Consider the following 15,651-nt stretch of genomic DNA (forward strand, 5'->3'; position numbering starts at 1 on the left):
TGTCCATCCTCGTGTATTCCTGTTACCCAGCCACGGAGGAAAAGACCCCAACATCATTCCTGATCCTCCTGGCTATCCTTCATGTGCTCCTTGTTGTCATTCAATAAACACCCTAACGTTTCCTTACCTCTGTCTCCTGTCCGCTTCATAACACATATAAATATGTAGCTGTATGATACCTTAGCATTTTTTGGTGTCTGTTAGGTTGTTAATATCAAAATGAAGATAGCAGTTCCTTAGATCATAATTTCATTTTATTGTTAAGATCGTGAAACAGCATAGCCAGGGTGATGTTATAAAGTACACTGTTCCCTTTGAAGATTTACCCGACGTGGCCTCGGCAGTTTGTTTTCCATTTTAAACTTGTAAAGTCTGAACTTACAAGAAGAGGATGCAAGACTGAACTTTGTGCACTTAATATTGAGAAAAAGGCCCAATCAGACAGGTGAATGTCTGCAGCCATGTCATGTCTTCGTTTTCCCCCATCCACACTGACACAGAGCAGCAGCATTTTAAAACGATAATAGCCACTTCAGCATTTTCAAAAAGCTCAGTTTTTTGGGATTCAAGAACTCTGGGGTAGTGTGGACAGAAGGCATAACCATAGCAAAACTTATGTTTTTAATTAAGTTATGAGTAGGATCACATGGAATTTGCATGCACAGCAAATTTCTGCAGATTTTCAGCCCATCATTGAGTCTATTTATTTACTTGCATAAATGTGTGTAAATTTACATTTATTCAGTTTTTAAATTAATTTCAATAATATTATTGACTGATATGAAAGTGTTCATATGATTAATTTAAAATACAGTTTTTGTAAAATAATATTTTCTGTCTTGTAGTAGATATATTATATGAAAGATTATTTGTTTGCCAAATAAGTGGATCTAATTGGATTTTCATTGTAAACATTATATAAAAGTTAAAAGGGTGTTATTTTTTTTATTCATATATAAAATGTATAGTTATGATACTCCCAAAATCATTCCACATAATTCTGCAGATTTTTTCATGAAATTCTGGGCAGAAATACCAAAAAAATATGTCCGCAGATTCTGTCTGGCCCTACTTATGAGTTTCAATGAAGTTCATACTACTTAAACAAGCTTCACTCAATTGATTGTCATTTTTTGCCTTCCCACTAAAAAGGGCTGTTTGGAGACCAACAAAAACACTTGCATAGTCTACATCACAAAACAACCCCATGGGAGCCATCCCTTTGAAATCCTTTAACACAAAGCCCTATTTGAAGTGGCCAGTTTTGAGCACTACGATTTGAAACAACCCTTCAATATGACGGCCAAGATTACTTCCATTTTGAAGTGCCCTACAAAGGCAGATTTATTCGGTTTTGAAGTCAAAAAAGTCAACTTGAAATCAAAACTGACATTATTTTTGATGACATTCTTTCAATTATAAATGATCTACCCATAAATGTTGATTTTATTAAAAATAGATATGCCCTAATACTCTTCACTTCCACTTGAAATAACAGGGTGATACAAACAAATCTCAACAAGTCAATCAAATCTCTATTGACAAAATCATCTCTTGTTCTTATTCAAGATAATATGCATCACAATAGGGAGGAAAACACTGTGACAACTTCAATTTTTTAACGCCAACCTTAAGATCTTGATTCTAGCCAGTTGGCATTTGAGGAAGGAGCCAAATGAGCACTTAAGGGGTTTTATTTCAACGAAAGGTCACATTCCCATGACCACTGAGTTGCCAGTCATCGCATGTGTAAAAGCGAGTGCATGAGCAATGTGTCACCTGTTCTCCTCTGGGATGTGCACAGCCATCATCTGCAGGGGCTCCAGACACTGCACCACCCAGCCGTGCCTCTCACTCACACGGGCCGTCTCCACGGTCAGAAACGTGTTGGGCATTCGGCTCCACAGCACCGACACGATGGTCTGCACGTCCAGTCGGGGAGGACACTGTGGCTCTGGGTTTTTCAGTAAACTCTTAAAGATGGCTGAGGACAGGGGCATTGCATCCTGTGTGGAAGTCCATGCAGATCAAGTCAGTGAATTGTAATGTGGGAAACGCATGTGAGTGGATTAATAATAGTGTAGACCTACTGGGATTTTCGGAAACTCAATTTGGAAGAGGTTTGGGCTTGTGGGTCGAACAAACACAGCAGGGAAGAGCTTAGTGTTAGGCTCAACCTAAAAGAAGGGAGAAGAAAGCTTATGAGGCACATTCTGATTAGCAGTTTCTCTATTGGAGACGATGGTGTTGTATCATCTGCATTTGTTTATATGGCAAAACATGTCTTTTTCACCAAGAAGGTCCATACAGATTCCAAAGGCAGATACTGATTAGATCAGGGCCTAATTAATATATGAACTTTGGGGGTTTTCCGATGTGGTCAAATGTTGATTGGTCTGTTTGTATGTCTCAGTATTTAGGCTTTGGTCATATGGTCAAGAAAGATACGGTAAACTTTGCTCTGTCTCTTTTCCTGTTCTGCACTTTTCCTGCTCTGTCTCTTTCCCACTCTCTCTCTCTCCCTCCCCCTGTCTCTCCCTCTCTCAGGGGTAACTTTATTTTACATTTAGGCTGAGTACAATTAATATCATATGTTTTTATAATTTCATATTTTATCATTTTAAGTAGTTATTTAAAACTAATTCAATTTTAACCACAGAGAATTATTGTCATTAAATCATTTCATTTTCAAGTATTTGTGAATAACTTTTGGTTTAACATCAACACTTAGGCCCAATCCCAATTCTATTTTTGTACCCTTCCCCTTCCTCTTGGCCCATAAAACAAAGTGTAAAGGGGAAGGGCTTCAAAATGTACCCCTAAGAAATAGGACAGCACTACATCACCTGCACACATCATCATATGTCATCATGATCTCTTGCTTCATATGAGATCAGACAATCACGACAGCTGTAGTTATTCCAGTTGCATTATTTTTTGGTATTTATCTTCAGGAAGTCACTGAAGACATATATATCATGTTATCATAACGGTCTAATGTGACCATAAGATCGTAATTATACTGTGCATTAACACAGTGGCCATATTCATCTATGTAAACACCAAAAACAACATTAACATTATAGCAGACACTGTCAAAAGCTCATTCCCAGCCACTAGACATTACTGACAGGGTATTCGAGTGTCATCGAGTGACAGAATGTTAATATGTAAAGGCCCAACCCAATTCTGCCCCTTAGCCCTTTCCCTTACCCCTACCCGTCGTTTTGCCTGTTCACGTGAAGGGGGTAGGGGTGTCCCAATTCTCTTTAGCTTGAAGGCGTAGGGCTAAGGGGAAGGGGTAGATACCCCTTTGAACAGAGATTTTTTAGGACCACACTCGAAACCAAGGAGTAAGAAAATTTCACAGAATACACCAGCCACAATGGCAGTATAGCTGCACCCGGAAGTAAGGAGATCCACAAATTAGTATTTTTTTGTCATTATTGCGAATTTTTACAGCAAACAAGCATTTGTTTTAATATATTCATAACCTCGTTTGTGTTTTACCGTCATGCTTTAAAAAAAACCTGCTAAAATAAAAAACGCTAAATTTTGCTATCTATAATCCATAATCATAACTCCTGAATAGCAGTCCCACAACATTCTGACACTCGATGACACTCGAATACCCTGTCTGAAAAGTCTAGCGGTACAAAAGTAGAACTGGGATTGGGCCTTAATTGCTCCATATTGCTTTAGCTATTATAACTGTCCTTATTTCTGTGTTTGGTATAAGATTGCAGAAGGATGGTTTGACTAAAAATGTACAGTTTTTCACCATCATACTGAAAACTTTTTAGTCATTCGGCAAAACTACAGTTCGAACCGCTGTAGTTAAAAACCATTCTTTACAGTGTTGCTCACTATTTAAGATTAATGTAAATCTAGTCTGCTTAAACATGATACTGTCTTTAAATATTTGCTATTGCGAGTCTAATTTAAAAATCAGAGCCTTACGCGAACTAAGACCATATTTATTGCAGAGATTCATTAATGTTGAATTGCTATATATATAAATTCTATTTATAAATTTAGATACACATTTACTAAAACGGGAGCAAGTAATTGCACACTGGACCGCATTGCATCACATCACATATGCAAACTACTGTACAGTGCAAGGCCAAAAAATAGTGTTAAAAAACAGTAGTTGTGTTTTGAATCACAGTATTTTACAAAGGCACCAAAAGCATTCATGATCCTACTGGTCATTGAGATTCTGCACATCCAGTGGACATTTTACTATCCCATAATGCCACAGGAGAGTAGTTATGAATGGTAGTCTACTGGCAAAACTGATATTAACAGAAAATAATTACAAAACAATCAAAAAATACACAAACTATTTCATTCATTCATTTTCTTTTCGGCTTAGTCTCTTTATTAATCTGGGGTCGCCACAGTGGAATTAACCGCCAATTCATGCAGCATATGTTTTACACAGCGGATGCCCTTTCAGCCGCAACCCAACACTGGGAAACACCCATACACACTCTTTCACACACATACACTATGGCCAATTTAGCTTATTCAATTGACCTATAGACCTCTTTAGACTGTGGGGGAAACCGGAGCACCCGCGAACACGGGGAGAACATGCAAACTCCACACAGAAATGCCAACTGATCCAGCCAGGACTCAAACCAGCAAGATTTTTGCTGAGAGGTGATTGTGCTACCCACTGTGCCACAGCCCACAAACAATTTGTCCACACACATGTGGTACACAATGTACTTATCATACTTATTGACAACATTTTGGTTAATACAACATTACTGTTCAAGGGTAGTCTATGGTTGTTTTATGATATTTGCCCATTAAATAACATTTTTTTAATATTTTATGCTACCGAAATACACAGTTTTTTGCCACTTTACCAGAAATTTTCATACTTTACAGACATTTAAATACATTTAAGTCGATAAATTTAATCTATCTCTAACTTTTGTAAGCACTACAGTAGTTATCCAGCCTCCGGCGCCTAGACTGTAGCTCTGCACAAGATGTTTGGCCATGGTCGGGCCCAACTGAGCCTGGTTTCTCTCGAGGTTTTTTAATTCTTCACTTTTGCCAATTGATGAGGTTTTCTCTTCGCAGCTGTCGCCACCGGCTTGCATGGTTCGGGATCTGTAGAGCTGCGCATCGTTGGATTTGCTCTTCAGTGTTTGGACTCTCAGTAGTGATTATTAAACCACACTGAACTGAGCTAAACTGAACTGAACTTAAACACTGAAAACTGAACTACACTGTTCCAATTTACTATGATCTTCTACGTGAAGCTGCTTCGACACAATCTACATTGTAAAAGCGCTTTACAAATAAAGGTGAATTGAATTGAGTTTTTAACAGTATTGCATTTAATGTAGATCATTTATTACCTTTTAAGTAAAAATGAAAAGATAAACTGAATTATTTACTCTTGTAGTTAATTCTTCATTATGATATGACAAAGCCCAGCATTGTACCTGTGTCATATTTTGTTAAAGGAATAAAGTTGTGATTACCTGGTATGCAGTAGGTAGCTCTCTACCATTGGCAGTGAATGAGACCAGGCCTGAGGCCAGATCTATGGAGCAGCCAATCTCTAGATCAGCATTACTACGGCTTGTTGAGCTGCTGGCAACGTCACCAGCACAGACCATATAGCAGTTACTCCTCCTCACACTGAATTAAGAGAGATGACAAAAAAGGACAGTGGAATAATTCAAGTGTCTGCGACTGTGCGAAGTGACTGTGTGAAAACACAACACACAAAAACACTATGTTTTTTTTACTGACCTTTCATGAACACGTCCCCGCTCATCTCCCAGAGTTACAGTGACAGTGCGAACTGTGTCGAGGCTGAAGTGTTTGCTGTAGTAGTGGTAGTCTGGTGTTACCCAGCCCAGCCAGACCGATGATGGATCTTGTCCAGCAAATACTTTCACAGAGTAGAAGTACTAAAGCAACGGTACATCAAACATTAAATGAGCACAATAATAAAATAGACATTGGCTGGCATTGTTCAGAGTTAGATACTCAGTCTTTAAATACAGGGCGTCCACACTCCAGTTTATTGTTATTCCAATTCATGCCATTAACCCTACGTAAAGGAACATTTCACACTTGTAACTTCCAAGCAGATTTAGTAGTTTTATTTTTACCCCAGGTTATGAAGGTCTATTTAGCATTCTTACCCCAAACATGTTCAGTGTAAAACAGTGCTGGCCTTATGTGCTAATTACTAATATTACTAAATGTACTGTGTCTCACCCACCATAGTTACCTAGTCAAAAATCTGACATGAACAGAAAAACTAATTATTGAAAAAAAGAGATATATTTGATTGGATAGGCCATAAACTATAAACATTGCTAAGGGGAAACTGGCTGCTATAGTTAATGGTATCTTTTTAACACAAAAGCTACTTTACTTTGTCTTTTCCTTCAAGTTTTGCATATTAGCATATGTAAATAACCATTTGATGTATAATTGCATGCTTAATACACAGAAAAACAATCAATGGATTTGACGGAAATCCCCCAATCATCAGTAAGCTGCTTATACTGTTATAAATATACAGTATACAGTAAAAGTGGGAGATACATTTTTTAAGGCAAAGAATGTGACTGTGACAAACTCATAATTACAGCTTGATAAGCGTGAAGACATTTACAATAGAACGTAAATACGTCATTATGGCAAATTCACACCATCCAGAAAGATGTCCTCAATTTTGGACAATCGATTACAGGAGGCCATTTTTCAGACTTTCTACAACCCAACACTGCTGATTTTGAAAACTAGGTGCCAAAAGACTGACACACTGATCTGATGAAGTGGCATCTATGCAGTGCAGTTTAAATTGGCCTTTAGAAAGTTATGGCTGGATGATTAGCAACCATCGCCCAATCAGCAAACTCACGCATTCAAGAAAACACTGTGTATATACAATAATTCCAGGTTTCAGGAGAAAATGGTAACTAGGACTTTGAGGAAATAGTAACTGGCAATGTGTCAGCTGGAGTATAGAAAAGACTATTATTTTATTGAGTCAAGAATAAATAATATGAGGTTGCACAATGCATGCTTCATTCAGCCAATCAGCAAACAGAAAAATAAAGAACATTAACCTGTTTTTTAGGAATGCGTAGTGTAAAACATAATTTTAAGAATAATATGGATTAATTGTCAACCCTGGGTAAATTATGAGCAGTAGTAAATGTATAGTTATAGAATATTCTGTCAATGTTTAGTCATCTTTCACTTGACCAAAACCTGTTTGAGTTTCTTTCTTCTGTTTAACACAAAGAACAATATTCTGAAGAGTGTTGGAAAGCAGCAGCCATTGACTTCAATAGCATTTTTGTTCCTACTATGGATGTCGATAGCTGCTGGTTTCCACCATTCTTCAGAATATTTTGTTTTGTGTTTAACAGAAGAAAGAAATTTTACATTTTTGGGTGAATTATCCCTTCAAAAGGATTTCAAGGGTCTTAGAATGACCCAGGATTATCTATCTTGAGTCTGACAAATTAAGTATTATCTCTCTTGTTTTTACCTTTGTAATGCTGCCATAATCAACCTTGCCTCCATCGTCTTTTTTAGCTCTTTGGTCTTCAGCAATCACCTCGTTGATATCAGTGATCTTCCGAGGGCCAGCGTGACACTCAACAGGCATGCTTAAACGACAACAGATCATGTCGTCATTGCTTGTCTGTGTGCCAAATGTCTTGTGTGTCACCTTTAGACAAGGAGGCGTGTCCACGGTCCCATCTATTCTAGTAACCTAAATTCAAAGAGATGCCACATTAAACAATGCAGGTCTAAGATTTTCCCAAAATGTCCTAAAAGGTAACCAAATGTACCTCAATATGGGGATGATCTTCTGGCACATTCACAAATGTTGGCAGACGTTTGCTAAACCACATAGTGACCTCGCGATTCATGTTGACAGCAAAAGGTTCAAATCCCTCTTGAAGGCCACACATTGTGTAGTACTTAAAAGTACTTGCGTCTTTTCCCAGGTTCATGCGCCCAATTTGGGAAAGACCCAGGCTGCACACTGGGATGAACCCTAAGAGGAGACAATGGTCAATGTTTTTCAAGCTCAAGAGACCATTTAGTTGATAGAGATACAAAGATTATTGTCTATTTATTTACCATCTTCAGTTTCAAAGTCAGCAAAGCAGAGCTCAGAGCCCTTGTTGGTGATCAAGATCTCTCCATTCAGGGTGAATATCATGGATTTGTCCTCCATATTGATCAAGCAGCCCACCACATCTCCTTTATTCCATGACCTCGCAAAGAAATGACTTCCCATATGCACCCGGCGGCCCTAGGAGAAGTTTTTGGATTAGAACAATAAACAATTGTATTATCCTTTATTGATCCTTTATAGTCAAAAACACAAAGTTCGGGTCAAATTATTGCTTTTTCTTTGCATTTTTAACAAACATGCATTGCCATCAAACAGAAGATGCTATGCAGAGACATTTAAAATGCATTGAATACATTTACGATGAGGTCCAACTGTATGTCTTGATTATCTTGTACTGTGTCATGATGCAACAAAATGAAACAAATAGCAGATCAATGAGGGAGCATCAGATAATCACCCTATGGCCATCAAAGACGAATGACTGGTCATCCATTCCTAGTTCGATATCAGGTCTGCATCCGGGCCGTGCCCAGCCCACCCGCATGTCCCCTCCAGTGATCGCCTCAAACTCAAAATACCACTTTCCTGTCTTCACAGCGTACGTCTTCTCCACACGGAAGAGACGGATAGATTCAATGCCCTCCTTTTCTACCTGGTGAGCAGCTGAAGATGAAAGATTATTGTCAATCTTTGACCAATTAAAATGTATCCAATTCCAAAACAGATATAAATAATTCTATACAAACAACATATTGAAATATATATATATATATATATTTATATATATATAATTGAAGTCAAAAATTCAAGTTTAATGGCAAATCTTCATTCGGTTAAACAGAAATTGGGAAAAAATATCCAGCGAGGCTAATAATTCAGCTAATATTTCTGACTTTAACTGTATATGCACACACACACAAGATAAAACTCACTCTCTTGATCAGGTGGGTCTATGAAATATCCATATCCAACCAAAGTACGGATGGCCTCCCGAAGACTGTCTCTATTCGATTTCTTTGTTCGTTCATCTAATAAAGCATATGGCACTAAGCGCGGATTACGTCGGTTTTTCAAATCCTTTGAATAAAATGAAATAGAGACAATTGTAAACAGTTTTATTGATAAAAAAAAATCCATATTTAATGAATAATGAACAGCACATGGTTACCTGCTGAATACCATAGGTCCATCCTTGCTTTATGCGATCTTTAGCCCAAACATTATGAGCATTTTCAGCCAATTTATCAACTAGAACCTCTTGACCAGGATTCAGTTTCATGTCAGAAAGGTCCAGTGGAGTTGGTTTATAACCATTTGCCATCATATAGCTGTGTAACAAAAAATACAAAAAGAATTTCCTTAACACATCTAGTTGTCATATAAACGATATGTTTTGTGTTTAATATGTGTGTTGGTTTTACTTTTTTGGAAGTTTCATCTTTTTCAGATCGTCCTCAGCATTTATATTGACCTGTGCAACATGGCAGCCCAAAGCAAGCAGGGTCCTGGAACAGAGCGAGTTTCAAAAAATTGAAGAAATGATCAGCAAAAGAATATTGCCATACTTTATGTTAAAGACAAGCCATGCATCACCAGTTTTATCAAATTAAATTATTCTGTTCAACGCCTCATTAAGTTGGTTACTGCGTTTTTATCTAAATATTTTGATCCACTCAAAAGACTAATATATGAATTTGCAGCCTAAGCCTATCTAAAATATAATTTAATTACCATAAACATTTTAATAATTCTGTCTAAACTACAGACTTTTACATTTGCAATTCTATATAAAGCAGGATACTGGTAATCAGGGCTCTGCGATTAATCAAAATCGAATCGCAATCGCAATTTGAAACGCTGCAATTAACTAATTGCAAGGGGCTGCGATATGAAATTTATATGTATTATTTAATTTCCCCTGCCGAAAGCAAGCAACAGCAAAGTACAATTACAGAGTTGTTTCAGCCATGTTAGTTTGCTGAGTGTTCTGTATTTATATAATTATTTTTATATGTTTTGTTTTTATAATAAGCTACACAATCTCCCTAATTTGAATTTATCTTGTTTACAGAAAGTTAAGGTTATTTTATTTGAGTTTACTGCTTGCTCTAGAGAAAAAATGAGCGTTTCATTTCTGAATATTTAATAAATGTTTAAGTAAGTTAATATCTTTTCAGTTCCTTTTTTAACTAACAATCACTGCATTTTAGCAGTAAGAAGCTACGATTCAGATTATTGAGCTGAAGCTTGACTACAAAATTTATTCGTGAATCAAGTCGAAACCGCAATATCCGTCAAAAAAAATTGCACTCAGATATTTTCCCCAAATCGCACAGCCCTACTGGTAATACTCACTTTAAAGTTTCAGTTGACATTTGCAGGTTATAATTTTTTTCTGTTTCTGGCAGTTTAGAGAAGTCAACAAGACAAGGGTGCTGCCTCTTGTTGTCATCTCGGACCTGAAAAAAAATCAATTCATTTATACTGATTAATCATATGATATTTTATTGGCTATATAAAGGAATATGAATTTTCAGCCTGTAATGAAACCCTGATAGCCCCGCCCTAAAGGCATTCCATCATGTGACCAGAAGTGAAGGAAAGTCGTTTCGAGGGGGAGGGAAGGTTATGGTATTTGATTAAAGATTATGAAGGCAACTAATTTTTGAGGATTGAAGAGCACAAATAAATAGTTTATAACAAACATGACTGTATACATTAAAAAATAACCATTTTGATTTCATGCCGACTTTAAAGAAAGACTGCAGCACATCTTTACAAATTCATTTAAATGTCACTCTGAGCAAAGTTGATGGCATCTGGTCTAGATGTCTGTAGATTACTACATCAATGTAAAGGTAATTTCTAAATTAAATGATTGGCACTAAATCGTGTTTAGCCTCGTGTATGTTTCATGCGCATGAGTGCAAGCATAAGCAATAAATAGCAGGCTGCAGTTGGTTTAACAACCACAATTGTCGCTAATAAGAAGTGTTTCTACATGAAGCCCCCTTAAAGTTGGACTGTGCGTTTTTCCCCTTGCAGACCATTTGGTAACACTTTATTTTGATGTTCCATTTGAGTATTACTGTCTGCTTAATATCTGTTGATACTGCTCCTTCAACAGACATTTAACTGACTATAAGAAACTTTGCAAGTACATATCAACTTACACTAACCCCAACCCCAACCTAACAGTGCACTTATAATCTAATGAGAATTAGTTGTCAAGTAGATGCAATGTAACATAAATTCAACAAATGGACCATCAAAATAACGTGTGACGACCATTTTGAGGGATGTAAACAATAACAATAGTCCTAACGTATTTCCTGTCTCAAATTTTTAATTTCCATGGCTTCTGTGTATCTAAAAATTTAAAAATAAATGTTATGACAGCTACTGTATGTGTTATGACATAACATTAGTTATGAATGAATCACCTCTTGTTGTAAAATATTGAATAAAATCTGACGACAAGGGTCAATGATACTTCCATATTGAAATGGTCTATTGTGATGTACATTACAAACTGTAATGGTTTCTAAAATAAGAAATAAATGTAGGCATGATTTTCTCCTTTGGAAACTGACTGGATTGTTGGAAGATGGGTGTTGTTATCAGAAATTACTTGAATGCCAGTTTACACTCTGGATCCACTGTCCAAGGGAATCATTATCATCGCAGAATGTTTTCAGATGCCCAATGAGGATGAGAATGAGAAGCTAAATTTTACATATCATACTTGTTTGAACCATTTTATGTCTGAAAATATTTTTTTCTTCTGGAGAAAGTCTTATTTGTTTTATTTCGCCTAGAATAAAAGCAGTTTTTAATATTTCATGAACCATTTAAAGGTCAAAATTATTAGCCCCTTTAAGCTATATATTTTTTCGATAGTCTACAGAACAAACCATCGTTATACAATAACTTGACTAATTACCCTAACCTGCCTAATTAACGTAATTAACCTAGTTAAGCCTTTAAATGTCACGTTAAGTTGTATATATCTGGTCAAATATTATTTACTGTCATCATAGCAAAGATAAAATAAGTCAGTTATTAGAAATGAGTAATTAAAACTATTATGTTTAGAAATGTGTAGAAAAAATCTGCTCTCCGCTAAACAGAAATTGGGGGAAAAATAAACAGGGGGGTTATAATTCTGACTTCAACTGTACATTGTTTATAACAAGCACTACTATATATAGTCAAGCCAAAATTATTCATACCCCAGGCAAATTCGGACTTAAAGTTACTTAAAGAAATATTTTTTTCCACAATGATGCCTCTTGTACATCGTCTTATTATCTTCTGAGAGAAGCCTGTGTCATTTTCAGTCAAAAAGCTTCGGCCTCTTTAAGTCAGAATTTGCCAGGGGTATGAATAATTTCGTGCTTGACTGTGTATAAAAATAAGAAGAGCAAATTTTGATTTCATACCAACTTTAAATTAAGGGGAGAAATAATGAATCAGCAAGAGAGGTGATATGATTTAAGTCAGACACTGCAAAACTAATACCAATCCCTGACCCGTAAATCTCTTTAGACTGATGTTATGTGAGAGAAGATGCTAAAGTATTTAGGATTGAATAATGGTGGTGAGATGAAAGTGGCATTGTGCTTGCCAAGCTGCTCTTGTCCTGTAACCCCACACGCTCACAACAATGCTACCTTGAGCCAGCAGAGTCTGATTAAAATCTGATTAATCTGAGAGCAGCTGGGCCTTTGAAATATTTGTTCTTAATGAATGCTAAGATCTGGCCTCTGGAGTAACGTCAGTGCTCAACCATAATTCATTTTTTCCGCCACGGCGCTGGACAGCATGCTGCTCATTAAGATTGTCTTAACTACAGTGATACTGCAAAGCTTTTTCCACTGTGCTCTGCAATTTCTGGAGTTACTTTCCTGCAGCGAACAGCAGAAGGCAGATCTAAGTACTTTTCTTTTGCCATTACTATCTGAAAATGAGATCTGCATGCCCATCTGCTGTGTCGCTTCTTGGGATGCTTAAATATTCATTTAATGCTATAGCCAAGCACGCTCAATTCAGGTTGACATTTTCAATTATCCTCCTCTGGGTAGTTAAAGGCACACTGCAGAAATTATCTGGATATCTGCTCCTAAGTCATACAGAGATGATCTTGTTTCTGATGAAATTCTAACGATGCTGTTTAGCATCTCCTACCTTGCCGTACATCCAGCCAAGCTCGATTTTGTTCATGCCCCAGAGCTCATGGATGTTCTCAGCTAACTTGTCCCGCACGTTTTCAAGATGTGGAGGCAGGACAATCTGGATCACAAGACATAAAAAAGAACAACAAATTTACATCTGAGCAGAGTCAATAAAATAATATTGAAATAATCGCAGAAGAGAGATTAGAGCTCCACGAGGTGGGGAGAAATGCAATTTCATACTGCATTGTTTATTGCCATGTTTGATGTCTTTTTGTAGAGTTGCACAATTGGGCCACAATACAGTTTTGTCTCTATATGTTTTTTGGGAGAGTCTCAAAGTTCAGCAGTCATTGACTTGCATTATAAAAATCACCAAGGACCACCAATTCAGCTAAAATCTTTGAAGCAATTGTTTAGTCATTTTTTCTGTAAAAATGCTAGGTCCCATGAAATTAAAATAAAGTTTTTTAGATGTTAGTATCAGTATCCAAAAAGTGACAAAATTCACGTTTAGAAGATATAAACTAGATATAAGATATGTACTTGAGCTCAACCACTCTAAATGGCAGAGCGGTGGTAAAACAAAATGCTATTGGCTGTTTTTAAAGAAGGAGGAGCTCCCACCTCGCGCGTAACCTGAAGCGTTTGTGATCTCACTAGCCCGTATGTATTTTTTATGGTACCCAAATTCGCTCGCTTTAGGCTTTGCTAAGCTACAGTAACTCTGTAAAAGCAAAAGGCTCTCTTTGTATTGAATTTTGAGTGTATTACATTCAGAGATGCTGTTTATGTTCACACAGCTACATTACACACCCTGCGCAGCGGAGGGGCGTGGCTAGAGGTGCTGTAATGTTAAAGCAGTGAAAGCTAAAATTCCATCCATACACTGCTATTTCCACAGAGCTTGTTCTGTTTCTGTATTTGGCCTTCCAAACAAATTTGACATTTGACAAAGGAGAACTTCCAGAATCTCTCCTGGTTTAGTGCTGGATTTGATTAAAACTCCTCCAACAGACGAAGCTGTGGATTGTGAGCCACAACATGTATGTATTTTTATTTGTTAAAATTGATCAACTACAAGCACAGTTTCTAGCTTTAACGGTATGTTGTAGCGAGGACGTAAACAAGCATGTAAATAACAGGAAATGCTGTTTGGCACAGCTAACAATTTAGCTACAAATTCATATTTATCAATCAAACCGCTGTAAACAGCCGCAATCTTCAGCAGCACGTACAGTGTCTCTCTATGCATATCTCTCTATGCGGCTGCTTTCCGAGCATTATACATCTTAAATAACAAACTCGCAAAAGATATGAGAATGTTTTATATTACTTATACATGCTTATTCCGAATATATGTGGAAGACACTTGTCAGATTTAATTTTAGAGAGCAAGTGTGAACTGTGTACTCTTCATTTCTGTTTGATTCAGGCAGCTAACGCTGCTAACAGAGCGCTGCTCTGAGCCTCTGACTGGACTGTTTACACGGCGCAAAAGTGCACGCTTGTAGAGGAGTGGCGTGGAGCCAATCCGTGAATCACAGCACATTATGTTAGCAGACCAATCAGAGCCTGTTGAGGGTGGGTCTCGTTTTCATGTTAGCTGAGTAGCTATATATAATCAGTCTAAGATATATGAAAAAATTATGTGATTTTCTACAAGTGAAGCATGAGCACACATTGCTTTGCATCTTATAAACACAGTCAAGCCTTATATAAATATACTCTGGACCTCCCCTTTAAGTTTGATTGTGCGGGTAAAAAATGGCATGGGCGGATTGACAAAATTTGGGCGGTTTTGAAACGTAAATTTTATATGCAACTTTTTTAACAAAAAATAACTGTGTGCTCCTACTCCATTCAGTTAGTAGCGACCAGTGCATAGCGCAACCGCATGGGCCCTGCTGCAAGAGGAGGGGAAGGAAAGTTGTATCAAAATCTGACTCCACAGAAAAATCTGACTCCCCTTTGCTTGCACGTGCATCACACAGCACCTGTAGTTAAATTCACAGCGGTTTATCATGACACTTTTATCAATCATTTTTTCCACAAATGACAGCAGGAACAAACATAGAAGCGTTGTTTTGTGGGTGTTCCGATGTGATCCGGTTATTTTGTGGTTCTGTGACTGCTGGTGTTGGTTGCTGTATCATTAGAAAAAAACTATGACAGTTAAAGTAACCAGGATAATTTTATTTAAATAAATTACAATTTATTTAAATATTAATCAAATCATTTTGTGTGTTTGGGTGGGTTTTGGACAGCTTTTGAGCAGGAAAAATCTGCTATATCTGGCAACACTGGTTTCAGTTAACATTACGTCAAACATCA

The 15,651-nt window shown here is 37.1% G+C and overlaps 1 protein-coding gene across 4 annotated transcripts in view; it reads right to left on the bottom strand.

Moving 5' to 3' along the window:
- The window catches only part of ryr3 (ryanodine receptor 3), a 165,697-nt gene that overhangs the window by 88,135 nt on the left and 61,911 nt on the right, over positions 1-15,651 (bottom strand). For all 4 annotated transcript variants that reach the window (XM_056445347.1, XM_056445346.1, XM_056445345.1 and 1 more), the window contains 13 exons: positions 13,331-13,435; positions 10,499-10,602; positions 9,565-9,648; positions 9,312-9,471; positions 9,076-9,220; positions 8,601-8,806; positions 8,146-8,320; positions 7,851-8,059; positions 7,544-7,771; positions 5,782-5,942; positions 5,508-5,667; positions 2,091-2,177; positions 1,780-2,006 (listed from right to left, as the gene is read on the bottom strand). In XM_056445347.1, coding sequence (XP_056301322.1) covers positions 1,780-2,006; positions 2,091-2,177; positions 5,508-5,667; positions 5,782-5,942; positions 7,544-7,771; positions 7,851-8,059; positions 8,146-8,320; positions 8,601-8,806; positions 9,076-9,220; positions 9,312-9,471; positions 9,565-9,648; positions 10,499-10,602; positions 13,331-13,435 — 2,051 coding nt within the window. The remainder of the gene's footprint in view (positions 1-1,779; positions 2,007-2,090; positions 2,178-5,507; positions 5,668-5,781; positions 5,943-7,543; positions 7,772-7,850; positions 8,060-8,145; positions 8,321-8,600; positions 8,807-9,075; positions 9,221-9,311; positions 9,472-9,564; positions 9,649-10,498; positions 10,603-13,330; positions 13,436-15,651) is intronic.

The sequence above is a fragment of the Danio aesculapii genome, chromosome 20 (genome assembly GCF_903798145.1).
Source record: "Danio aesculapii chromosome 20, fDanAes4.1, whole genome shotgun sequence".
In the NCBI taxonomy this organism is placed as follows: Eukaryota; Metazoa; Chordata; class Actinopteri; order Cypriniformes; family Danionidae; genus Danio; species Danio aesculapii.